The sequence below is a fragment of the Argentina silus genome (assembly GCF_951799395.1).
Source record: "Argentina silus genome assembly, chromosome: Y".
NCBI lineage: Eukaryota > Metazoa > Chordata > Actinopteri > Argentiniformes > Argentinidae > Argentina > Argentina silus.
In genome coordinates, this window is record NC_139654.1 from 51051472 (window position 1) to 51078349 (window position 26878).

The 26878-nt window shown below is 43.9% G+C and overlaps 2 protein-coding genes across 4 annotated transcripts; both read right to left on the reverse strand.

Annotated features, from left to right (window-relative positions):
* Positions 1-236: 236 nt before the first annotated feature.
* cp110 (centriolar coiled-coil protein 110) lies at positions 237-11190 on the reverse strand. Of its 3 annotated transcripts, none has more exons than XM_083696741.1 (11): positions 11169-11190; positions 10709-10844; positions 10400-10525; positions 7572-10272; positions 6681-6787; positions 5246-5323; positions 4573-4689; positions 4188-4289; positions 3991-4107; positions 2333-2415; positions 237-851 (listed from the first exon to the last, which is right to left on the reverse strand). In XM_083696741.1, exons 2-11 carry the CDS (start codon positions 10841-10843, stop codon positions 701-703), a joined length of 3717 nt encoding a protein of 1238 aa, XP_083552867.1. In that variant the 5' UTR covers position 10844; positions 11169-11190; the 3' UTR covers positions 237-700. The 3 variants fall into 3 exon arrangements, with proteins under 3 accessions (XP_083552867.1, XP_083552865.1, XP_083552866.1); XM_083696739.1 differs by having other exon boundaries at positions 5138-5323; XM_083696740.1 differs by lacking the exon at positions 11169-11190 and adding an exon at positions 11090-11168 and having other exon boundaries at positions 5138-5323.
* Positions 11191-24057: 12867 nt separating this feature from the next.
* Positions 24058-25336, reverse strand: mafgb (v-maf avian musculoaponeurotic fibrosarcoma oncogene homolog Gb; the record flags this gene model as incomplete). The annotated part of the gene is made up of 3 exons (XM_083696670.1): positions 25282-25336; positions 25019-25084; positions 24058-24585 (listed from the first exon to the last, which is right to left on the reverse strand). Exons 2-3 carry the CDS (start codon positions 25052-25054, stop codon positions 24058-24060), a joined length of 564 nt encoding a protein of 187 aa, XP_083552796.1. The 5' UTR covers positions 25055-25084; positions 25282-25336.
* Between the last annotated feature and the right edge of the window lie 1542 nt (positions 25337-26878).

Here is a 26878-nt window from a genome sequence, read left to right on the forward strand (position 1 = left end):
CAAAAACGGCGGAAAACAAAACTGGAAGTCTTAATGGAGCTAGATCACACTTCTTAGAGTTCAAAGAACACTAATGAGATCTGGATGGAGGTTCTTGAGTTGGTGTAATCTATTTAACATTTTACATAGCGCCCTCTGCGGTTTGCGTTTATAATCCATTTTAAAACTACAGTACATTTCAAAATAATGCTTCAAACTCGACTGTAAAGTAGACACCATGTGACACAAAGTTTTAATAACAAAACATTTATTAGAGGCAAACAACATACAAAATGAATACCAAATAATTTAGAACCCTTAGAACACTAAAAGAGGTCTAAAAGAGACCATTGGCAAATCCAACACTGTATGACTGAAAGGTTTTTATGTGCATTGGTTTCTTTGTTATTCCAATACTGTATCACAAAGGTACGAAAAATAAATAGAAACTAAACTTTGAAAATTGAGGTGCGAGTTGATTGTCAGATCAATGTCTACATTTGACTGTTGCGAGTTGCATAAATCTTGAATACAATCTTTAATGTTTTACAGTGTAACACTTTTTGGTTGGTTGTTACTAAAAAAACACTTTCGGTACATATGAAGTGAATTTTGTCACTTTTGTGTTAATTATTCCTATTGTAGTCTATAGCATCAATAACCAAAAGGGTTTGGGGACAGAGGTGGTCTTTAGTGAGGGTTGCTTCTGGGTTTGGAATCTTCAACGGGGTCTTTGTGACAAGGTGGTCTTCTTGCAGACCCTTTGAGGGATCAGCCTGAACGACTTTTCAGGCTCCCCAGACCCAGACCCAGTCCCAGTCCCAGCTCCAGACCCAGATACTCTTTGCCTCTCAGCTGCTTTCTTTTGTATCCTGATGGGAAGAGAAGGAAATAAGGAAAAAAATAAGGGTCAAATCGTTATGTAACCAAAACCTTCATGTATACAGTGCCCTCCATAAGTACTGGAAAGAGGAAGTATTTTGTCTTCTTTTAGCTCATCAAACAATTACTATGGGGTTAGTAAGTAGAGATTCTCATCTTTAATTAAACTTTTTTCAGATTGGTTTCACCATTTAGAAATGACACTTTTTATACAATAGTCCCCCTATTTCAGGGCACCAAAAGTATTGGAAAATTGGCTTGACAGGTGTTTCTGTTTAGTCAGGTGTGTTCCGTCACATAATTTGTGCAGGCATAAGAGAGCTCTCAGTGTCCATCATTGACCCTAGGCTTTGCATTTGAAGTCTGCTATTGGTGTCTGTCAACATGAGGACCAAATAGACATCAATTAAAGTCAAGGAAGCAATGACGTTGAAATATCAGAAAAATCTATCAGAAACATAGCCAAAACCTCAGACTTAACAAAATCAACAGTTTGTAAAATCATTAAAAAAGGAAAGAAAAGCACTGGTGAGATCAGCAATCGCAAACGAGTTGGTGTGCCAAGGAAGACTTCGACAGTGGATGACCAAAGAATGCCCACCATAATTAAGAAAAGAAACAAAACAACTGTCTCAAAGATTAGGAACACTCTCCAGGAGGTAGGCGTGAATGTGTCAGAGACTACTATCCGCATAATACATCACCAGGCGAACTACAGAGGCTTCACTGCAAAGAAAAGGATGGTCAGGTTACAATTTGCTAAAAAGTACCTACAAAGCCTGCAGAGGTGTCAAAGACCTCAAAACAAACAACAACTGAAGATGGGTGCAGGACAGACCTGGCAGAGCATCACCAGAGAATATACCCAGCGTCTGGTGGGGTCAATGGGTTGCAAACTTCAGGCAATTATTGCATGCAAAGTATTGTCGACCAAATACTAAACATGAGTACTTTATTTACTCTTATTTATATAATAAATATATTATATGATTTTTTTCCAATACTTTTGGAGCCCTGAAATAGAAACAGGGGGAGTGTGTTTTAAAAAAAAATCAAAATGGTGAAAAAAAAAACATTGAATTAAGGCTGAGAATCTCTACTTTGACCCCAGAGTAATTGCTTAATTTCAAATCCAAACTGATGGGAGTGTAGAGCTAAAAGAAGACAAAATGCTTCTGCTTTCCAATACTTATAGGTATTATTCTGCTTTCCAATACTTGGAGGTATGTTATTGTGGAGGCGCTGGTTAGTGCTGAGGGCATGGCACTCGTAGTGTTAATCAGTGATGCAGTATGTACTAATAACTTATCTACACTTATCAAAAGTCTGTATCTTCATGTATCAGACAATGATTCCATTGATCAGAACAGCATGTTTGACTTTTTAAAGACTATGGTCCCCGTTGCTAGATGCAGAGCTCAACTGGACAGGACTGAAGATATAAGGGCATGTCTGGTGGCACAGAACTCACATCACACTCCTCTTCCTCTCCAGAGCCTTCTGGGTCACGGCAGACAGAGAGGTCCTCCCCCTGGACTGCACTGTGTCCTCACTCTGTGACACACACACACACACACACACACACACACACACACACACACACACACACACACACACACACACACACACACACACACACACACACACACACACACACACACAAAAACCTTAGAGATTTCACTAGTTATGCTTCTCTCTCTCCAATGCCTATGCGAGTTGGGAGTGTGGGTGTATGATGTTTGTTTTGGCATGGATGCTTGGGTCTGCTGGGGGAGAAATCCTATACAATGGACTAAATAACTACTGAAATTCACACGCAGGTACAAAAGCACACAATATCTCCTCAAATGTTATCTTACACCGGCACACACATGCAGTCACACGTCCCAGACTTGACTTGGAGGCATAGATATTGACAGTGTGAACACAATCAATATTTCACATTCCATACAACCCACACTAAATATTGAGACCAACACAACAAGCCAGGGAAAAATCTATTTAATCTCCCATCTCTTGCAATGTACCAGTATTGTTCATGTGTGGCCACAATTAAGGACTGTAAACTGCATTTCTATGCAGATGATACTGTTGTTTATTCTACAGCCTCTACTGTGGATAGTGCCTTGTCTAACCTGCAGACTGCTTTTAACACCATTCGATGTGCACTTATTGACTTCAAATTGCTACTGAATGCAACCAAAACTAAGTTAATGCTTTTAGGGATCACAAATCTGAGGCCATTGTTTCAAAGATCTGCACCTTAGATGGTTCCCAAATTGAGAAAGTATGCGCTTAAGTATCTTGGCATCTGGACTGATGACAAGTATTTAAAACAGATACAGTTGAGCTAATAAAAAAGTTTCTTCTATAGGAACAGGGCAGGCTTGTCACTTGACAGTAGAAAGAAGATTATACAATCAACATTCCTATCAGTACCTGACTATGGGAACATTATTTATATGAATTTGACCCCTTCTACATTAAAACAGTTAGATTCAGTCCATCATTCAGCACATCATATTATTGCAGGTGATCAGTTTCGTACTCATTACTGTCTTATTCCTATTTTATATTAGGCAGTGGGGTGGCCGTCCCTAACCGCTAGAAGGACCCACAACTGACTTTTGTATGTATATTAAGCTATAATCCATAAACTCTCATGCTATCTTAATTGACTCATCATCTGGAGACCTAGCACTTAGACACAGTCTCAAGATCGGTTAGTCCTTGAGGTCCCACGTGTCTCCTCTGAGCTGGGTAAAACTGCTTTTAGTTACTGTGCTCCTAGGACATGGAATGACCTGCAGGATACACCAAGACTCGAAGCCTTAGTCTCACCGGGTCATTTCAGAAACTTAATTGCCTGATTCTTGGTGGAGGATTGTTATTGTTATGAATGATCGTCGTCTGTAAAAACTGTATGTCATATAAATGTTGTATAAATAAATAAAAATAAAATAAAATAAACAATGCCTTACCTCAATATACTGTAGTTTCACCACAGTATGTAATCTACCTAAAGCCTTTCACGTGTTCTTATGACCAAGAAGATAGGCAAAAGCATATTTCTAACAATAAGCGTTTCAGCTGCCACCAAAGCAGGTGGGTGTGGGTCTGGAGTCTTACCTTGCGTTTCAGCTCTCTCTCCCTGGTCAGCTCCCGGTCCCAGCTGATCAGCTGCATCCGCTCCACTGTGGACAGGCCCAAGAAGATGTCATGGACCTCGTAGCGAGCTGAGCGAAGCTGGAACAAGACCGATACATATATTATTATTAGTGTCTGTGTGTGTGTGTCCGTGCATGTGTGTTTATGTGCGTGTGTACCTGCAGGGTGACTCTCTCCTGTAACATCAGGTCCTGTCTGCTGCTGAATTCTCCTCTGCCGGGGGTCTGGGGTCGGAACGCCAACAGAAACTGCTGTGTGTCCTGAGGGTCAACACACACACACACACCTCAACAAAGTTCTAAAATAACTGTTGTTAACACACACTCACACACACAAACATAAGTGCGTGCGCAAACACACACACCTGTTCATCCTTACATGCAATCATATAAATCCAGGGATGTAATTGATACAATAGAGTCAAAATCAAGGCTCCAAGCCCTTTTTACGAAGGTAAGAAATAGCATTCCTGGTTTCATCATCAGGTGAGAATGAATCAGTGATGAACCAGTTAACATCCTGTGCTAGGCCCTGTAAGGTCACCTTGATGGTGCGTCTCAGCTGGCCCACTCTCCCTGTGCCAAGCAGCCTCCGCGTCAGGAAACCCTTCACTGCTGCTACCACCAGGGGGCCACACGCCACCCAGAGAACACATGGGGGCTGTGGGAGGGAGGGGAGAGAGCGAAGGAGAGGGGCGGAGGGGGGAGGGGAGAGGGAGGGAGTGGAGAGGGGAAGAAGTGGAGGGAGAGAGAGGAGAGGGGAGAGGCAGGGAAAATGAGAAGAGAGAGGGGTGGGGGAAGGGGGGAAGAAGGAAGGGAAGGGGAGAGGGGGAGAGGAAAAGAGGAAGAGAGGGGTGAGGACAGAAAGACAGGAGGCAAGAATTCTAATATCATTAATGACAAGCAATTGATTTCCCAGCTCAGATTCTCAAGGTCCTTCAACTAGTGGCAACCGTACTGTCACTGCAATGCCTGATTGAGTCCTTGCTTTAGTACACTGATGCCCTCCTTACTTGTTGAGAACATTGTTTAAACTCTACAAATGTCTGTCATGGTGCCTTTGCTCTGCTTTAGAGGGAGTGTTGGGGGGGGGGGGGGGGGGATATTACCTGTGTGAAGGAGTCAGAGACTGGGGAGGAATGGGTGGGTAGGGGGGATCCAGCGGACCGGGGAGAAGGGGGGTTGGAGAGAGAGATGGGAAGGGGGAGGGAGGTCACCTCGTCCCTCAGACGTGATCTGGATGTGGGGCAGGGGAAGGACACACTCTGGAGGAGGCGGTAATGCACGGCCAACATCTGAGGGAGAGACAGAGCGACAGAAGGAATTAGAGGAGATATTCAATGGGAAAGGACAGCAAATGAGGCAGGGGGAAGAAATTCATTGGGGTAGAGAGAAAAAACAGAAGGGGAGAGATGGGAGACAAGAAGAGAGAAGAGAGGGAAGTGTGAAAGGAAAGAGTGAGAACAGAGAGGAAGGAGTGAATGAGCCGTAGTAAGCGACAGCGAGGGAGGGCAGATACAAAAAGGGAGGAGAGAAAGAAAGAGGTGAGAGAGAGGGATGGGGAAAACGAAGGATGAGAAAAGGCAGAGAGAGAGAGGGGCCCATTAGCGTTGGCACTCTGCAGGACAATGTAGCACTTAATCACAGACACTCATGAATTAAACAAATGGTCTTCTCCTTTTTCTGTGTCAATTACCCCCCCACACTCCGCGTTTCTCCATCCCCCTCTCCATCTATACACAGATCATCTCCCTCCATTTACCCTCAACACACCACCAACGATAGAGGGAGGGGTGGCCAGAGAAAAAAAAAAACGGACAAAGGTCCTATTATTAAACAGCTTATGTTAATCATAGTGTTGTTATAGCTGCATAAATTAAACTTGAGAAGAGACAGAGAGAGACGGTAATTAATAGGGCAAGGACACTCGGACACACACAAATGAATAAGAAATTGATGTCAAAGAACCTGGGGTGTCCTTGGGTAGGAGAGACACACAGACAGACACAGTCTCTCACACACACACACACACACATTACAGCATCCAAGCCAGCGTTCCTCTTAAGACCAATCCAATGAAACATTTATAGAAGAATCCCAGGGCTTTTTAGCAGGGGGTGAGTTTGAAGGTCTCTTGTAATGAGCATATGTCTGCAGTCCACACACACACACACACACACACACACACACACACACACACACACACACACACACACACACACACACACACACACACACACACACACACACACACACCTCCATTCCATTTCAACAGACAGAGGATGGATGGAACGCTACCAGGGTCCTGCTGCTAAGGTCTCCTGCTCACCTCACAGGTTCTGATTCTTTTAAAGGGGATGTTTTTTTCTGTCTCACGGGGATAGAGGTACCAGCTGGATGGCTTATTAGAAGTGACCTTGGTTTGAGTTAGCATTCATGAAACGCAACTGGTTGTGGATATAAAGCGGTTGTCTGGTGATTACCGACGACTGTTTTGAACGTTGTTATGTTGTGTGGTTTGAGTGTGGTTTTGTTGTGGTTAAAGTGCTATCCTCCTGTAAAGCTGCTGCTATTGAATTGTGATGGTACAGTACGGACAGTGGATGTTTTATGGTTATGGTCATATACAGCGGTTTAGTTGCAGTCGCTCACCTGCAGTAGCTCCTGCTGCTGTCTGTGCTGCTCCTCCTTCAGGGATCTGAACTGAGCAGCATGGGCCTGTTTCATCAGCTGCTCCTGACCACATCCACGACCCACAGCTACGAGGACAGGAGACATGGAGGAGAGGGAGAACAGCCAGACATGGAGGGGAGGGGAGGAGAACAGTCACACATGGAGGGGAGGGAGAACAGCCAGACATGGAGGGGAGGGGAGGAGAACAGTCACACATGGAGGGGAGGGAGAACAGCCAGACATGGATGGGAGGAGAGGAGAACAGTCAATGGAAGGGAGGGGAGGGAGAACAGACAGACATGGAGGGGAGGGGAGGGGAGGGAGAACAGTCAGACATGGAGGGGAGGGGAGGGGAGGGAGAACAGTCAGACATGGAGGGGAGGAGAACAGTCACACACGGAGGAGAGGGAGAACAGCCAGACATGGAGGGGAGGGGAGGAGAACAGTCAGACATGAAGGGGAGGGGAGGGGGACAGTCAGACATGGAGGGGAGGGGAGGAGAACAGTCAGACATGGAGGGGAGGGAAGGGACAACAGTCAGATATGGAGGGCGAGGACTTTGGCAGTCATGTTACGACTCCCTACACATGAAGATAATGAACTGGAGGTTTAAAACAGCTAGCACTTTTGAGGAACTCCAGGAGTAAAGCCAGACCTTCTCCATTCAGAAAATGCTTGAAAACATTTGTTGTGTGGAGTGACAGATGAGGGTGTGATTGAAGAAATTACTCTAGCTCCACGAAGGACTGAGGAACTGTTCATAGTTTCAGATCAATTCCGGTAGTAATAATGATCTTTATCTAGTGTATTAACAGTCCCGAAGGGACATATTCCTAGATCATCTGAATCCACAATGGGACAAAGGCTTACCTTTAGGAGTGCTGGACTGGACTCTGACCATGGACCCTCCTCTTCCGTTGTTTCCCTCTGTCATGTGCATGACCAGCCTGCGTTTAGCCCGCGACCACCCTCCTTCACACCATCCTTTGTACTCAGGAGTCAGCTGTTTCCCCTTGGGGTCACGACTCCCAGACCGTGACTCCCCCTGGAACCACAGCCCAGAGGGGGTGTCCACGTCATACGATTGGTTGAGGGACAGGAAGTGGCCGGAGTCCTCCCCCTCGATCTGCCTCTCTATTGGATGGTTGCTGGTATCCGAGAGGACGGAGGATTTGTGTGGCGTCTCCATTTCCAACAGAACTTTCCGGAATACGTTAGGCACTCGCCTCTTCTGAACCAGGGAGGTGATACGATGTGTGGGGTTGTGCTGGAAACCATCTGGCTGCTTTTCACCCCCTGTTCCACTGATGTTCCTGACTAATGACGGTGGTCCTCTGTCAGACCCCTGGACTGTACAGGCCACCTCAGCCACTGAGGTCACACCTCCCTCTCCACTCCCTCTGTCTAGCTCTGAGATCTGGGCCTCTCTGGGAGATGTTTTATACTTGAGGTTGTCAGCAAACTCTTCTCTCTGATCATCATTGCTTCTCTGGTCATTTCTATGGACACTTCCAGGGTCATTTCTATGGACACCAGTTTGACTGTCCTCCCAATTGTTTCTGGCATGACGGTCAACCTGGCTTTTAGTATGATTGTGCTTTTGGTCAATGGTCAAGTTATGGACAGCCTTACTGTTAAGTGTATGATAGTCATTGTTGTTGTGCTTTTGGTCAATGGTCAAGTCAGCTTGGCTAGAGAGAGTCTGATTCTCTGGTGTCTCGGTGAGCGTGTACTCCAGATTTGAGATCATGTCTTTCAGGCTGGACAGGTTCATCTCCAGCTGTGCAATCTGCTCCGTCTGATCTGAGCTCCAACTGCCCAGTGGCACTGACAAATCACCCCCTACCACTAGAGGCACTATATGAGACCCCATGGACACATTCGGCTGGTCCCTGGCATCATTCAGGCCTGACCTCACCTCATTGTCCACATTTAGGGGTGTGTTAACTATGAGTTTCCTCTTGGGGGCACCACCACTCTTTCGGCTGCCTTGACTCTTGCAGCGGCTTGGGCTCATGCAGAACTGAGGGGTAGGGACAGTCTGGAACTTTTGACCCCCCTGAGAGCATCGCCTAGGCAGTTTACTGATACCAGTCTTTCCCCTGGTCAGGTAAAAGGCCTCCTTGGCTGGGGAGTCTACAGCAGATATGGACTGTGGAAGTTCAGGCCTATCTATCAGTTTTGACTGAGTTGTGATATCTAGTGACAAGTGCACCAGTATGTCTTCTGCTGCCAAGCCATCCTCTCCAGGTAATTTCCCTGCTGGAGTTTGTATGTCATCTTCTCCACCCAAGGGTACATCTTCAGTTTCTAGCTTAATATTTCCCGCATTACAACTTTTACCATTGAGTTCCACAGCCCCAATCCCTGACTTTTCCACATCATCCTCATGCTGACCCCGTCCCTCCTTTGGGAATTTCCACACCCCCTCTGGTGTGGAAAACTGGACTTGGTTTCCGAGATCCTTCCTCCTCTCCAGGGTGTCCCTGCTGCCCTCCACCAGTGTTCTCAACTTGTGGGAAAACTCATAGTTCTCCTTGTCAGAGAAGCTGTGCTCTTCTGCGCTGTGATGCTGCTGCTGCTGCTGCTCCTCGTTCCTTTCCTGGGTCCTACAGACCTTGGCCTGGTTCCTCAGCTGACGCTGGCGCCACCGTTCCTCCCGAGACTTCTTGAGGAGGGTCTGGAGGCTCAGCTGGTAAGGCCGTTCCTCGTCCCCAGCCTGGCTCTGTTGTGGAACTTTGTCTGTTGTAGCTTCATGGTGGCTAAATGTTTCTACACACTCTCTAGTTCCAGGGTGAGTCATTTTCGCGTCTGCTGTAGGAGGAGCCGCTACGTTGTCAACATAGAAATGAGATATCAACGACTCTCCGTCTGGATGAGCTGATATGAAATCATCATGCTGGGATGATGTAATACATGCCTCCTCTACTAAGCAAGCTGTTGTGACATCATCACACAGCGACTGCTTTTCTGCACACTTCTCCTCTAAATCGTCACCATCTACCGGAGGGTGGCTGATAATATCAGGGACCATGGTGATTGTGTTTGAGGTGTTGTGGAGGGAAAAAAAAACAGGAGCAACAGTCGTACCCCCCGGGAGCCCAGACCTGATGCTCTCCTCTGGCTCGGTCCCAGTCGAGACACAGACGGCCTCCACGTTCTCATTGGTCACGTAGCCTGATGACTGTGTCTGGCGGCTTATGTCAGCAAGAGGGTCATCAGTCCGTTGACCACCCAGGTCCTCCCTGAATCGACCACTAATGCTCTCCTCCTGGTCATACAGGACGGCGTCCCTGGTTCGGGTCTCACTTTGGGATGTCAGTTTGGGGTGTAGGTGTGCTGCAAGGTCATTGGTTGTAAAGGCACTGTAGGCTGTGGAAGTCAAAGGAGGGCCGCGGCCGCCCACTTTCCCATCATGTATCAGCCCAGACATTGAGGATAAGGACAGGCTGTCTCTATCATCATTTTGAGACGGTGATACATTGCTGATGTTGTTGAGGACAGAGGTTTTCACTGCTGTAAGGCCAGATTCCCCTTGAAAGAACTCCTCCAAAGTAGGTGCTTGCCTTAGCTAAAATATAAGATAGAATGATAACAACACACATACAAAATCACAAAACAAACACAAATCATTCTGCAAAGTTAAGGCACTTTATACACACTTCCTTGACCAAAACTTTAAATCCATGTTGGCTCACCTGAATACTGTGTAGAAGGTTGTGAACATGGGACATCCTTGAATCAGACAGACTTTTTCTCCGGTCCATCACCATTCTGGCTGCCTCTCTGTGTCTCTGGATTTCTTGTCTCTGTTCTCCTGAGAGCTGAAATGCAACAGACGGGTGGTCAGACAAGCTATTTCAATGGGGCTCGTACAGAGATGTGAAAATGTTTCCATCTGGGCTACTGTACATGCACACATACAGTCACTTTTCAATAACAAGGCACCAACAAAGCCCTCCACCTGTGTAGTCATTTGAAGTTAATGAGGCCTCACGGAGCCTTACCAGAGGGGGGAGGATGGGTGAGCCATGGAAGCGGATGGAGGACGATACGTGGCTACAACTCCGTGACACTTGATTGTCATTGCTCTCCCTCAGCTGGGAGAGTTTGCATCGTATGAACTCTTCATAACCCTGCATACTAAAGACAAATGGTGGGATTTGCCTAGTTTATTGGCTCGTCCTTCCTTCGACGAAAGCCGTTATTCAGCCGCAAACAAAGAATTTCTGAATCAGTTGTTATTGTTAGCTAGCAAGTTAAGCTAGCTAGATAGATAGCTAGTCAGAGCATATTTGGATTTAATGCCATCTAGCCAACTCTGCAAACTGATAATTCAACAAAAAAGCGAAAACTCAAAACAAGCTAGAATGAAAAGAATGCAATACAGACACACCGATATTGCTAAACAAATTGCAATTCAAACAACAAAACTAAGATAATTCGTCGGAGACAGCCAATGTTTACATTTTACCCGCTTCCTCCACTACCAGCGACAACGGATCTGTGTTCCGTCAACGACAGTGGAACTCCGCCCACCTGCCTCGGGTGGATGGACATAGGGACTTCGTCCAAGTAGGGACTATTCAAATAAAAGCGCCCACTTTAAGCTTATTTAAGCATTTAGAAATAGCAAATATGAATAAAGTAACCACAAATTATATTTAACTTATTTCTGGAAATGAACATTCCTCTCTATGTATTATTTGTGTTTTTTGTATTTCTGATATCCCAATACGCTGTTGAAGTGGAAGGTCACAACTGGAGACACCTAAACCAGTAACACTGACATGAAAATTGTCATACTTGGCTGCTAAACGTACTCCCACCATAATGTAATTGAATATTCTTCATTATTTCGCTTTCTCCATCATCCGAAACGGAGACAGTGTGTACAACTAAGTACTTTAGAAGGTTTATTTTCAAAAATCGGCGTTAAGCTATATTAGCTTTTAGCTATTTACTCCAACAATTTGGACATGAAATCAAACAATTACTATGATGTTAAAGTAGAGATTCTCAGTTTTAATTAAATGTTTTCCTTTTTCAGATTGGTTTCACCATTTCGAAATTACACTTAGTCCCATAGCCCCCCTATTTCAGGGCACCAAAGTATTGGAAATTTGGCTTGACAAGTGTTTCTGTCAGGTGTGTCCTGTCACATCATTTGTGCAGGCATAAGAGAGCTGTCAATTGTTCAATTGTTCTTATTGATTCTAGGCTTTGCATTTGCCTTTTGAGTTTGCTACTGGTGTCTGTCAACATGAGAACCAAAGAGATGTCAATGAATGTCAAGGAAGCCATTATGAGGCTGAAATATCTGAAAAATCTATCAGAAATATAGCCAAAACCTGAGACTTACCTAAATCAACAGTTTGAACATCATTAAAACAGGCTGGTAGGCAAGGAGGACTTCTACAGTGGATGACAGAAGAATGCTCACTATAATTAAGAAAAGAAAAATAACTGTCCCACAGATCATGAACACTCTCCAGGATGTAGGTGTGAATGTGTCAGAGACTACCATCCACAGAATACATCACCGGCCTAACTACAGAGGCTTCACTGCAAGGTGCAAACCACTCAAATGGTCAGGTTACAGTTTACTAAAAAGTACCTAAAAAGCCTGCAGAGGTCTGGATAACAGTCTTGTGGGCAGATAAGACTATTATCATGTACCAGAGTGATTGTTAGATGAACGGAGAAAAAAGAATCTGCCCAGAATCTGTTAAAAATGGTGGAGGGGGTGTTATGGTTTGTACATGTATAGTTGCCACAAGAACTGTCTAACTTGTCTTAATTGATGATGTTACTGCTGACAGCAGCACCAGAATGTATTCTGAAGTGTACAGAAACATCTTGTCTGCTCGAATACAAGCAAATGCCTCCAAATTCATTGGATGGTACTTCATACGGTAAGACAATTACCCTAAACATACTGCCTTAGCAACTAGGGAGTTTTTCAGGGCCAAAAAGTGGTTCTTGACTGGCCAAGTCAATCTTCAGATTTAAATCCAATTGAACATACATTTCATTTCCTGATGATACGACTTTTGGACCCTTGAAATAGAGGGAGTATGCTGAAAATGTTGTACTTTCTAAATGGTGAACCTAATCTGAAAAAAACCCATTGAATTAAAGCTGAGCATCTCTACTTTAACCTCATAGTGATTGTTTGATATCAAATCCAAGCGGGGTAAGAAGCTGGAGTGAGGAGGATTCCTCACAGGACCCTCCTCAAGGAATGGCACCTGATGTTTACCCGTGGCACCCAGGGTGTAGGCGACGAAACTCCCAGACCAGGGCCAGATCCAGGACGTTCCAGGCCCTCCATAACCCTCCCAATCCACCAGGTACTGTAGACTCAGACGGACCCGGTGGTGGACCGTGTAGTCGAGCTGACACCTGGTGATGCGTGGGGGTGGTGGTGGCCTCGTGGCAGGTACCAAGGGGCTGATGGCCAACGTCTGGAGCCGGGAGACATGAAAGGTGGGGTTAATCCGCATATTCTGGGGCAGCTGGAGATGGTAGGCCACCAGGTTGACCCTCCTCAGCACCTTGAAGGGACCGATGAAGCAGGGGGAGAGCTTGCGGGACTCCACCTGCAGGGAAAGATCCTGGGTGGACAGCCAGACCCTCTGCGGAGTGATGGAGAGGGCCTGTGCCATCTGTTGTCCTGGATCTGCTGCCTTCGGGACACCAGGACGCCCGACCGGGCTTTCCTCCAGGTCCTACAGCAGGATGCAACGAACCTCTCTGCAGCCGACACCTCCACCTCGGGGTCCTGCTCCAGGAACAGTGGAGTCTGGTACCCGAGCAGGCACTGGAAGGGAGGCATGCCTGTGGAGGAGCAGGTTAGGGTGTTATGCACATACTCAGCCCAGACAAGATGACTGCTCCAGGCTGCAGGGTTGGAGGAAACCAGGCACCTTAGGGTCATCTGCAGGTCCTGGTTAACCCTCTCGGTCTGGCCATTGGACTGTCGGTGGTATTCGGAATGGGAAGAGGATGGAGTAGACCCTGAGGGCGTGACCAGGGGTTCTTATTCTGTACACAGATGGGGCAAGCAGCAACAAAGGAGCGCACATCCTCCTCCAAAGGCCACCAAAACCTCCTTCAGACGAACTCAAGAGTCCTAGATATATCCAGATGACCCGTCAGGCGAGACGAATGCCCCCACTGTAAGACTTGAGGGCAAACTGTAAAGACAAAGAGGCATCCTGGTGGGCCGCCGTGTGGATCCTCCTCCCTCTGTTGAGCTCTGGTAATGACTGTCTCAATTCCCCAGCGAACCGGTGCCACAATCCAGGAGCTCGAGAGAATGGGGACGGGAGACTCCTCCAGTCCTGGAGCATCAAAATGCCTGGATAGGGCATCAGGCTTCTGATTTGTAGATCCTGGACGATAGGAGAGGATGAAGTCGAAGTGGTTGAAGAAAAAAGCCCACCCAGCTTGACGGGAGTTGAGACGTTTGGAATCATGGATGCGTGCCAGATTCTTGTGATCCGTCCACACGATGAAAGGGTGTTGAGCTCTCCAACCAGTGCCTCCACTCCTCCAGAGCCAGTTTAACAGCCAACAGTTCCTTGTTTTCCGATTTCATAATTACGTTTTGCAGGCAACAAATGGTGCGAGAAAAAGGCACAGGGATGCAGCTTGTTGTCACTGGAGCGGTGAGACAGGATACCTCCAACTCCCACGTCAGACACGTCTGGCAGGATTTGGGATAACCAGGACAGGAGCCGACGTGAAACGCTGCTTGAGATCGTTGAAGGCCCTCACCGCCTTGGAGGACTATTATTGTTATTATCGTTCAGAGAACACAGATCAACAACTGTTGCGAGGTGTTCCAATAATAGTGTTTCTTCTAATCATAATCCTTGCATCCTCTCTCCTCGCTTCCTTCTCAAAACACTTTGGATCAGAATATCTAAGGGGAGGGACTTTGGATCTTCTCCTCCAATGCGTTTTGAGAAGGAAGTGAGGAGATGTGAGGAATAGAGGAAAGACTATTGGGACTTAATAGTTAACAACTGACAGTTTGGTCAAATCTCAAATGTCTGTCCTTTCCTTTCACCTCTTTCTCTAAACACATTGGAGAAGGTCTGAGGGAAGGATTCCCACACAGGTTAGAGAAGGAGGCGAGGATAGACAACGCAAGGAATCAAGGAAAGAGATTTGAGATTTGGGTTGCGTTCAGATTCTCTGTTAACAAAACGTTACATGCAAGTTGCCTTTGGTGACCAGGGGCCAGTTGCACCAGGTATGTGTAGCCTAATGCTTAGCCTAGTGATAACATAATACACTCTAACAAGGCATTCAGACTTGGTGAGACAATCAGCGATCTAGTCGTTGAAGTTGACGGCAACATATCAACACTTATGCTGTGGACTAAATAGTTTTTTTTACCTTTTCAATTATAATTATCTACATTCTTGGTCCTCCCATGCTGTCCTGTCAAAATATTGCTGCAATTGCAGTAACACTTATAGAATATGAATTAATTGAGTTTTGACCATGAGTGGTGTCATACAAAGTGTTGGCTTTTTACCAGAAGTCCTGAAATCATTTCCCTTAAAAACAATAGGTACTGTTCTCGCAAGTCCAGATAAAAAATGACAAAACAGATTTCTAAATATTACAAATTGTATTTTATTTAGAACAACCAACACATTATACGTCAACATTTCCATTTTAAAAGGTAAAAGGTCTAGTTAAATGGGAAACAAAAGCATAATTTCTTCCTTTTGCAAGAAAAAGCCCTAACCCTAACCCGTTGTATGACACCACTGATGGTTGAAACTCACTTCCTCCATTAATTTCTGTACAGTCCCCCATTATAGATGCCCTATGCAGTGCAGCAGTCTTTCATCTGGGTAATATTAGAAGAAGTACAAACCATTAAAAGTACAAATAATACATTGAGAGGATTACATGTTTATTTCCAGAGATAGTTAAATATCATGTGTGGGTTATTTATCCATGTTTACTATTTCCAAATGCTTAACCCTTGTGTTATGTTCACTATTTGGACCCTTTGGTACTGTTCGTTGGGTCAAATTGACCCAGGACATTATTGGGATTATAAAGCAATAGAGAAATAAAAATGTATGTAAAAATACTTAACATATATTGTCTTTCTCAATTTCAAACAATAAAGATAACATATATGGTTAATGTGTGCCATTTACCTCTGTTAGATCACATTTAACAATGAAAGTGTCATAAATTTTTTGTGATAAAGTTGTGATTTATGTAATTTAATTTAGGTGATTTTGAAAATAAAGTAAATACACAGTGAGAGAATCCTTATGTACCAGGAGTAAGGGTGTGTGCAAATTACAGATAAAGATAGTGTGACAAGAAGTGAAGTCACTTTTTTGTTTCATATTTACCATGACCTGTCTGTTTTCACCTACAATTTCCACCCTTTCATTACTCTCGGGTCAAATTGACCAAACATAAATACATTTACATAAATGTGCAGGGGGGGTGTAGCATGTGTACTAAATGAAAATGTGTTCTTATACATGTTGTTCACAGGCCACAGGCCATAATTCGTTATTTTTTCTTTTAGTAAAAATTTAAAACAGGTCATTTTGACCCGAACACCACACAAAGGTTAAACAAGTTTAACGTCTGTGCCTTTATTTTGAAGAAATCCTCATTTACATACACCCGAAGGAGGTGGGCGGAGTTCCACTATTATCACTGACAGATGATCTCTTCTCAGTTCTCCCTCACTAGGCTCCGCGGTGCCCCTCCCCCTCGTGCTCTCAACAGCTGAGCCTGAAGTTTATGATACAAAGTGTTTTTTTCAGATATCAGATTTATTGTGTAGCTGTCACAAATTGACAGCTACATGATATAACGTAGACTACTGAACTGCAACGCCACAAATGAAGACAATTCACCGCAATGAAGTAGGCCCAGGCCAAATTTATGGCCAATGGAGAACATGTTCAATGTTGTTAATATGAAAGTGAATTAAAATTGCATGAGCAAATATCAGAAATATTGTTTCTGCCAGCCCAGTGCTGAACTTCGACACCAGATATAGCTTTTGGGAACCAAAACAGCCGTCTTTACAGAACTATCTTCTCTCCAATCTCATTCCCTGCTCACTAATGATTTATCATGGCCATTTAGCACCATTTCAAATCTCAAAATCCTGCACACTGAACCTTTAATGGTAGCTTATATATGAATCATTACACGTCTACTCATATAATTTAAGGTAAACATGTTTTATCTGTGAGCAGGGAAGAGAAGGTGGGTAGATGCATTTTGTGGTTGCCTCTTCTTGATAGATCTGGGGCAGACAGGCACCTAGATCAGCCAAATAACTAAATTAATGTTTGAACCATAGAGGTTTGTCCCAATTTAATCACACAAATTCAAAGTGTTGGGGTAAAATCCAAAGCTTTTGGGTACCAAGGGGATAGGGATATTAAGGCAAAAAGGTCATTTTCTGTTTTTCCTTAGAAATGTAAAACCCAATTTAAAAGATAAACGAAGAGGTGGTAGTTTGGATAATAATCTCTTGAAGTTGTCATAAAAAATTAATAGGCTGGAAAACATGCAACGTATCTCTCCATATTTGATCCAAACGTGCACCAACAACATGATCTTCTTCCGCCGTAGATTGAAAACCCATCTCTTCAAGCTACATCTTAACAGTCCCTCCTAAAGACCGCTTCACCCTCACTACCCCCCCTATACTAACCCTAACCCCGAGACCTCTTCTCCCCTGCTACCCCCCCTGTACAAGTTCTCTCCTGCTAATAAAATATATTTCATTGTTTTTTTTTAAACTAGCCTACTGCCAATGGCCCCTGGTGTGAGCATTGAATATTTTGTTTTATGATGACTGTTGGATAGATGATTCACTTACTTAAACAGATGTATTTGTTGTACGTCGCTTTGGATAAAGGCGTCTGCTAAATGCCATAAATGTAATTGTAAAAATGATAAATTAGCCTACATTAGCCTAGCATCCTAGGTTTGATTGTTCTTGTTGGTTAGATTAACATTTTCCAAAACATGAGTCAACTAAAAAAAACACATTAACAGTATGTATAGTAAGCCGGATGACGGGCTCAACTAACGTCAAGAGGAGTAAAGGTTCGGCCAAGGTTACATCCATATCTTATTTATATTACCCGAATTCTACTGAAAAGATTAGGGGAGTTTGAATATAGTAAATATCTGATTAATACCTAACTTAACTGTAAGCATTTTACAATTAAAAGGAAAGAAGGGAAAGCAAGAAAGGAAACAGTTGGTCTTTTTGAAAATGTGTTTATTGGTCATATACAAAATAAAGTAAGATGTTTATCAACAAACATACAGTATATACATTAATAAATTAAAAGACACATCAACTGCTAATGAAACTGTTAATTTCATGGTTTCATTTCAATTCAATTTAGTTAATAAATACTAATACAATTAAATGGATAGTCAGATATTTTCCCATACAAAGTACTGTGATAGAATAATTTATTTTACGACATACAGAAATATTACAAAACACAGAATTTCTATTTCCAGGTCATTGTTAATTCCCATATTCAGACTCACTATTTTTATAGCTTTCAACTGTATTATACTGTACTTTGGAGACACACAAAAATACCCCTGCTCCAAACCACAACCCAGTCACATGCTCAGTAGCAGTTGACAACATGTGGTTTGAAAAAAAAAAAAAAAGCTGCAAGAATACAAAGAGGGAGAAACAAACATGGAGACCAAAAGAACTGTTGAATAATCTGTGGTTTTGATTGGATACCAAAGTGCTAAGATAAGATTTCCTATTGCAATAATTTCATAACAAAACATAACACATACATTAAACATATTAACAAAATAGGATTTGAGTGTGTAACTTATTAGCTGCAGGGGGGCAATCAAACAGGGTTTCAGTTCATGTTGTTTCACTGATATGTTGTTGTGTGAAAGGGGCCTATGAGTCAAGTGGCGTGACCGGCTCGTCAAGGCAACCAACAGCAGCACGCACCCATTGGTCTAGCAGCCAGATAAGCCGTTAATGATCTGTACCTTCAAAATAAACAAACATGTTGGGAAAGGGCTCAGCCTGGGCAGTCCAGTTAGTTAATCAGTTAACCAAGTTCCCTATAGTCGTTAAACCAGAATAACAAAGGGTGGGAAAGTTGATATACTTCCATTCCAGAAAGTTCCATACTTCCTCTATAAAACATTCAGGAGGTTATGAAGGGTTATGGAGGCTGGTAATAATCTATGACCATCCATAAAAGGATCACAGTCAGCCAACACAACAACAGGCTACTGAGTTCAGCAACCAGACAGAAACACAAGTTACAGCATTGTTCTGTGTTAGTCCACCCAGTCCAAACTAGTAGCACCCACTAAGGAAGACAGGGTTGAAGGTGGACATTGTGGTGGGAAGCTGCATCTCTCCCCCTAGATATTGATCTTAGAATACACAGTATTGAAGCATCGATGGATACACTGATCCAAATGCACCTCTAAGGGGGAGATTTGAGGAGGGGTCCATGTCATGGGAGCATGTACTGTAACTTGGAAGACGATTGGAAGACAGAAATCAAAATCAGGGTACTTCCAGACCAGGCAACCCAGACTGACAGCTTGGCCACATCACACCCATGGAAACCAAAAACAGATCAGGAGGATAAATAAATACCGTTAGGAATAGCTAGGTTGGATAGGTATAGAGAGCAGTTTGGACAGTACATCATCACATTTCACATTTGAGGACAGGACCCGGGGCGGAAGTGGCAATGGCGAAATGTTTAAGACGTCAGTGGGCTGGGCCAGGTGGGGTCGGTGTGAACGCAACCACTGACTACCTTTGTTGGCCGAGCCATCAGGGAAATCTAGATTTCTTTTCTTATCTTAAATTGAACATATTCTTTGGGATTATTTTGCGTGTTATGGATTGTCACCCTGTGAACAGACATCATCCGCTAGGGCTGGCCAACTGCAGAGACTTGTCGGAGCCAACTGCCTCCCCAGGTCACATCACAACCAACACAGTCTGCATACTCTTACGACTCAAGTCAAAACATACATGTAGGCTAGTTTACTGACCTACTAGGCAGCCTTAGCCCTCTAGACTAGACAAGCGTAGCGTTAACAGGTGGCTGGCTCGTTGCATTTGTAACAATACATAAACAGAAGTGAGAGCTGTGAAAACCACCCTCCTCTATTCTTGCCTAACAACACAAAAACATTTAGATACAGAGGTAAGATTCAGTGTGTTTATCTGTGACAGGGTTATTCCAGTAGATATTGTAGATACAGGAGCGGAGAGGGAGACTTTCCTCAGATAAGCCTGGTGAAATGGAGACTTCACTACAGTCACAAATAGATAGATAAGTACTCTGTATAAAAAGCTATTGACCTCTGTCAGTTAGTTCACACTGCACCTGCACTTTAACGACGACCAGGACTAGCGACAACAACGACATCACTACTCCATCTGCGGGAGTTATAGCCCCACCTCTTTCCTGAAGCCCCACCCAGTTTGCATAATTAGAAACGTTCACATGACAGTCACCATGACGATGTACGTTTGCGCTCACCACACATCTTCCCCAAGTGGAAGAAAGAAAAGAAAGAAAAAAAAAACATTAAAACATTTTAGATAACTGGGCGGTGGCGCATAAATACAAAAATAGAAAAAAAAACATCACAGATTTTCTGCTTGTCATTATTTAGTTTTAGTACAATTATTTTCTTCAGAAACCTTTTCAACACATTGCTCACAGAATGTCTCACACGCCACAGGACTTGCAACAGTCAAAAGGAGAACAATACCATCAGTTACAAAAGCAAACGCATAGAGAGAGAGATTACGTGGACCAAAACTCCGTCAGAACAATTTCACAGATCACCAGTCAAAGAAACTTTTTTATTTTTTCCCCATTTAAGAGAGAGAAAAGGACATCTTTTCACACACACACATTTATATATATATATATATATATATATATATATATATATATATATATATATATATTATATATATACACACATACATACATACATACATACATACATACATACATACATACATATACACACACACACATATGTACACACATAGACATATATATATATATATATATATATATATATACACACACACACACATATACACATATATATATATATATATATATATATATACACACACACACACACACACACACACACACACACACACACACACACACACACACTCATAGCTAAATGCCAGTGTATTCCAATATTAAGAGATAAAGGAAGGGCTCTTATCAAATATTTTCAGCCGACATTTGCAGCACTCTAGTTTCTCGGTTGATCAACCTGCAAATGGTTATCAGTGCAAGCTTGTGTGTGGCATGAACCTTTTAGTACAGTCCTTCTTCTGAACCCTCCCTCCTTCCCTCAAATAGGATTCATGTTTAAGGTACACAGAAAGAGCCAGGCATTCGCAACTACTGCACAGCAGTAACATCCGTTGTAAACTTCTAGCAGAGTTTCCCCTAGTATTTCACGGTTCAGGCAGGCCACCAAAGCAAAACATGTATATGTACTGTTGGTAGTGTGTAACATTAGATATAAGATACATCAATGTCAATATTAGATTCCATTAATATCCAACTGGAAGGGTAACTGAATGAAATGGAAGGTAAATTGGAAAGGTAATTGAAATTGTGAATTTGTGTCAAGTACTAATTTGAATGCTATGGTTTGGAGAAAATTGTAACATTTTCTTTTTAAAACTAATTCTTTACCAATTTCCCACCGTTCTTGGCTAGAGGGGATAAAAGCAAAAGGACCATTGTTACTGCAGGAAACTCTGCTCTGAGACATACCAAACCATATTCTAGCCCTTGTTACTAAACAGAGAACTGGAGCACATCATTCCATAAAACAGTGCAGACAACAATGTCACTTCCCTGGTGTTTACAGAATTGAAGAAACTGGCAAAAACAACAAAAATGTAATCACAGACCATCTGCATTAAATATATCAATACAAATTATACACAGAAAAAATAATTGTATAAATCACACGCCACAAAATAACTTATTAAAAGAGCTGATGTAATCATAGGCCCATGGCATACATCCACATGTCCTTGCAGCAGATGGACCATCCCCCTCCCTCCCATCATCCTCTCCTTTATCAGAATGGTAGAACACAGGGATACTGAGGCTTCAATACATTTGCATTCAGTCATCTTATAGCAGAGGCTCTTATCCAGTTATGTAATACATGTTTATTACAAATTAATACAAATGCATAATGTATGAATAGATATGTATTATATATTAAATAACATTTCTGGCCCATGAACTCCGAACTGCTAGGTAAAGGTAAAATATTAAGAAAGGAAGATAGATGGATTACATGGATACCTCCGATTACATCACCCGCTTTAGCCTGAAATGAACGGAGAACAGCATCACATCCATAACATAGTGAACAATACCGTTACCTCGTTACGTACATACACGTCACACCACCGCTAGCCCACTGTACACACAGGCGCCTAGTCACTACAAGAAAAGCTGTCGACTTCATAGTTAAGCCACTTTTGGTACAATTGCAAAAAGAGAGATATCAAACCAAGTTTTATTTATATATTTTTTAAAGGTTTCTATAAATGATGCAAAGATACTCTATGTACTTATAAAATTCAAGACTCAAACATTTATAGACAAAGATCCTTTGAATATGTAACGCGTAACACAGACAACGTTATGGTAAAGCTTGAGAATGTTACCCATTCATATGACGGACAGTCCCCATTTTAAAACAAAAATGCCTTTAAAAAAATGATATTAGAGATTTCTTCGAACAGTTAGATTGGCCATTCTAACTGTCAACTTATCAATACAAAAACGATTGTACTACCAGGGACGCCAGTGGCTGAAGAGTGACAGGAGGAACGATGTAAACTTTCAGAGATTAAAGGTTTACGTACAGTAGTCATGGTAACCTCGTAGTCTACCTCATATTCGGGGTAACGCCAAGAGGCAAAGCTGAATAAATAAAACAAACACGTGAACAAAATAACCTTTAAAAAGATCTGAAATGATTAAGACCTGAATGGAGAAGCTGTCTTGTCAAAAACATCAATGGGTTTCACTGTGTATCCTACTATACAGCTCCCGAACAGTACAGGACCATACTACTGCCATTAGACGCCGTCACCCCCTGATCAGAGACTTGGTTGGTCAGTGCATTACATTAAGCACAGGTAAACAACACATAGGTAATGTAATACCTGGGACAAATACACCTCTTTCCTGAAGTGGACAAATCCTAATATGCTGTGTTTCTGTCCATCTCCGTTTACAAAATATTGTTTTATGACGTTTTTATGAAAAATGACAATTCTTATTTTGTCTTCCTTCTTTGTAGTTTCTGATGAATCTGCAACGTTTTTTGGAGAACCAGGAAGTACCTGTGTGCGGAAGCCCGTTGAGTAAAAAATATCTATATATCAAACCATCCCCATGAACGGAAGGATGGGAAGAGAAATAGAGAGAGAGAAAACACAGCTAAATCTAGCAATACCAAACAAACATCCGCCACAGAAGTTCACAAAATTCCTGACATCACATTAAACAATCACACATAGAATACATGTTGGACCCCGTGTGAACGACAACAGTACAAAAACAATAGAAATACTTTAACTGTCATGGGATTTCACTCTCTCTCAATGTTTTCTCGGAAAAAGTTATCCCATTCTCAGCGTGGCATAGGACTTTCTTTTTCTGATGACTGGCAAAGGGAGCGACCCCAATGTCTCTCACCCCCCCCCCGGGTTCATGTGCTTGCCTGTCCTTTTCAATAGTGGCAGAACTGAGTCTCTACCAGTGGAGGCTAGTGGAGGTAGAAATCGGAAGACGGGTACATTGTAATACATGGAATGAAACACGTATGTCAAACACGTATTTTTGATACCATTCCTAATTCCATTCATTACAATGAGCCCGTCCTCCGATTTCTACCTCTACTAGCCTCCCCTGGCCTCTACTATGCTCAATGACCGAGCACCGACCAAGAGTTGCATCTTAAACAGACCTCAGTAGCTTCCTCTGCTTGTCGCCTCTCCTTCACCTGCACTGATCTGAGAACACAGGACAGGTCACAGCCATGTGGCAGAGGCCTGGGAGGAGCTTCAGCTGTTTCAGATCAGTGCAGATGAAGAACAGGAGACGGGAAGAGGATCACTCCCACATCTCTCCAAGTCCATCCTGACAACCCCCTGCCCCCTCTCTGCCTATATCCCTCCCCCTCCATCCCTCTCTCAACCTCTCCCTCTCCCTCCCTCCCTCACCCTGCCCAGCGACTAAGACCGCACGTCCGTTTTTGACTTCACTATTGTGATCACACTCGTGGCCGTGGCTCCCTTCCCTGGTATGTGAGGCCCGATCACAGACGCCGCCCCGCCGCCGCCCCTCGCCCCCGCCAGCCCCAACCCCACCCCCAGCGCCACCGCCCCGCCGCCCCTCGGCCCCCCGACTCCCAGCCCCACCGCGGGACTCCGTGCCACTGTCCTGGCCAAGCTCTGGAGCGCCTCATACTTGGACCTCAGCGCGTCCAGCTCCAGCCGCATGCTGGCGTTCTCGTTGGCCAGTTTGTCCACCTCCTGCTGCAGCTGGGCCTTCTGCTTCTCCAGCTCCTCCTTCTGGGTGACGCGCTTGACGCGGCAGCTGGCGGCGTAGCCCCGGTTCTTGAGGGTGCGGCGGCGCTGCTTCAGCTGCAGGATGTCGTCCTTGGTGAGGCCCCGCAGGTGCTGGTTGAGCTCCCGCACCGTCATGGACACCAGCTCATCATCTGTCAGAGTGGTGCCATTCTCTCCCGGCTCACGCTTCACCTGGGGGGGAGGGAGGGAGGGCAGAAGGGAGAGAGGAGAGAGAGAGAGGGTAAGAGAGCGCAGGAGGGAGGGAGAGAGCGGGGAGAGGGTGAGAGAGAGAGGTAGGGGAGAGGAAGGCGGGAAGGGCAAGAGAGGAAAAGAAGGGGTGAAAGGAAAATGGTGGGAAGAGAGAGCGACGAGGAATAGGGAGGGCATATCGAGCAGAAGGAGAGAGAGAGAGAAAGGGTGCATTTGGCAGATGGAGTGAGAGAGGTAGAGAGAAAACATTTGAGAATGTTATGTCCACGACTGATGCTACATTTCTGTTGTCTGTCCAACTTAAGAGAGCAGGTAGCAGACAGAGGCGTTGTGTGTGTGTGTGTGTGTGTGTAGACTGGAGTGTGTACGTACGTGTGTGTGTGTGCGCATGTGTGTTTTGTTGTCTTTCTCTCACCTTCAAGGCCTTGTTTCCCTTGTTAGTGGTCGTCATGCCACAAGAGCCACTTTCTCCTGAACAGACCTGCAGAATCAACAAGGAGAGGTTAGAGGTGTGTTTACCCAGGACCACCACAGAGATGTCAAAACAACCGGGCCAAACCAGGTCTGAGAGTCGAGCACAGACGGTTTAAACACTGACCACAACTAAAGGTTTAGTGGTCTATTGGCTAACTTATTCACAAAAAGTCACAGAGTGAAACTGAGAGGGGTCACACTCACACACGCTTCACTAACACACAAGACCTCAGAGAACGCACACGCACACACACTTTCTCTTTCTGACAAGTTCCTCAACTTCCTGTTTCCTTGTGGTTATTGAGGCCATGCCCATGTTGTGAGTTCTAGAGAGGCTCTCTAATTGGCTGGTGGGGGCCAATGGGAGAGATGTGAGTATGAGGAAACAGTCCAGGGTAAAACTAACAGTCAGTCTCTCTCTCTGACTCACACGATGTTATGTGTCTGGGTGAATGAATGGGAGAATGGTAGCATAAGCACAATGTGAATTACCACACACACACACGAGAGAAAGACATGCAAAGATGAGAGATGAGAAGACCAACAAAACATGAGGAAGGCAAACTAACGTATGCAAACACACACACACACAGAGGCTGATGTGAAGACGCTCTCCTGCAGCACTGCCTGTGGTGGGAACGAGTGTGTGTGTGTGTGTGTGTGTGTATGTGTATGTGTGTACACAGAGCAGACCTAAATGAAGGGCAGTCATTGTTGCAGCCGCTGAGCAAATCATCATGAGACCAGTCATGATGACTCAGCAGATTCCTGAACCCCCAGCCGCCCCCCCCCCCAGGCTTCAGCAGGGCCATCCCACAATGCCCCACAAATAGCCCAGGCCTGAGGAAGAGGCAGAGGGCAGGAACCCTCAGCTACTGGCCAGAACAACCCTCTACATATCCAATAAGAGAAAACATTGCACACACTGTTCAGAGATGAGAACAGCAACACACACACACACACACACACACACACACACACGATGACCAAAATCACCCTCTTTTGTTACAACATTTTGATCATGGCTTTTATATGATATTAATTTGTCTCTGTTGTTTATGACCATCATTTCTGTTTACCGTCTGTGACCACAATGTTTTCTTGTTTTGTAAAGTGTACTGAGACTGTGTGTGAAATGCCCTTTAAAAACCAATCAACTTGAAACTGGACAAATGCTGGGGTTTTTGGTGATGCATGAGTTCCCATTTACTGTACAAAGGATGTGAAACATGGCAAAAAATGTTTGCGAAAACACAGTGGCTCAGACCTGGGTCAAATACATAACAAATACTTGAAGGTTTTGAGGTGTGCTTTATTAAGCTTAAAGTACTACGAGGTTAAAGTAGAGATTCTCAACTTTTATTGGATGGTATTTGTGTACAGATTGGTTTCACCATTTAGAAATGACAACACTTACATAGTCCACCTATTTGATATATTTCAGGGCACCAAAAGTAATGGGACAATTGGCTTGACAGGTGTTTCTGGTAAGTCAGGTGTGTTCCGTCACATCATTTGTGCAGGCGTAAGAGAGCTGTCAATGTCTAATATTGATTGGTCCGAATGAGGTGTCAATGAAATGAATTAATGTATATGTATAGCAATCAATCATGTATAGCAAACAAGCAAATGCCTCCAAACTCATTGGACGGCGCTTCATCATACTGTAAGACATCGACACAAAACATACTGCCATAGCAACTAGGGAGTTTTTCAGAGCCAAAAAGTGGGAAGTTCTTGACCGGCCACGTCAATCTTAACATTTAAATCCAACTGAACATGCATTTCATTTCCTGAGGAT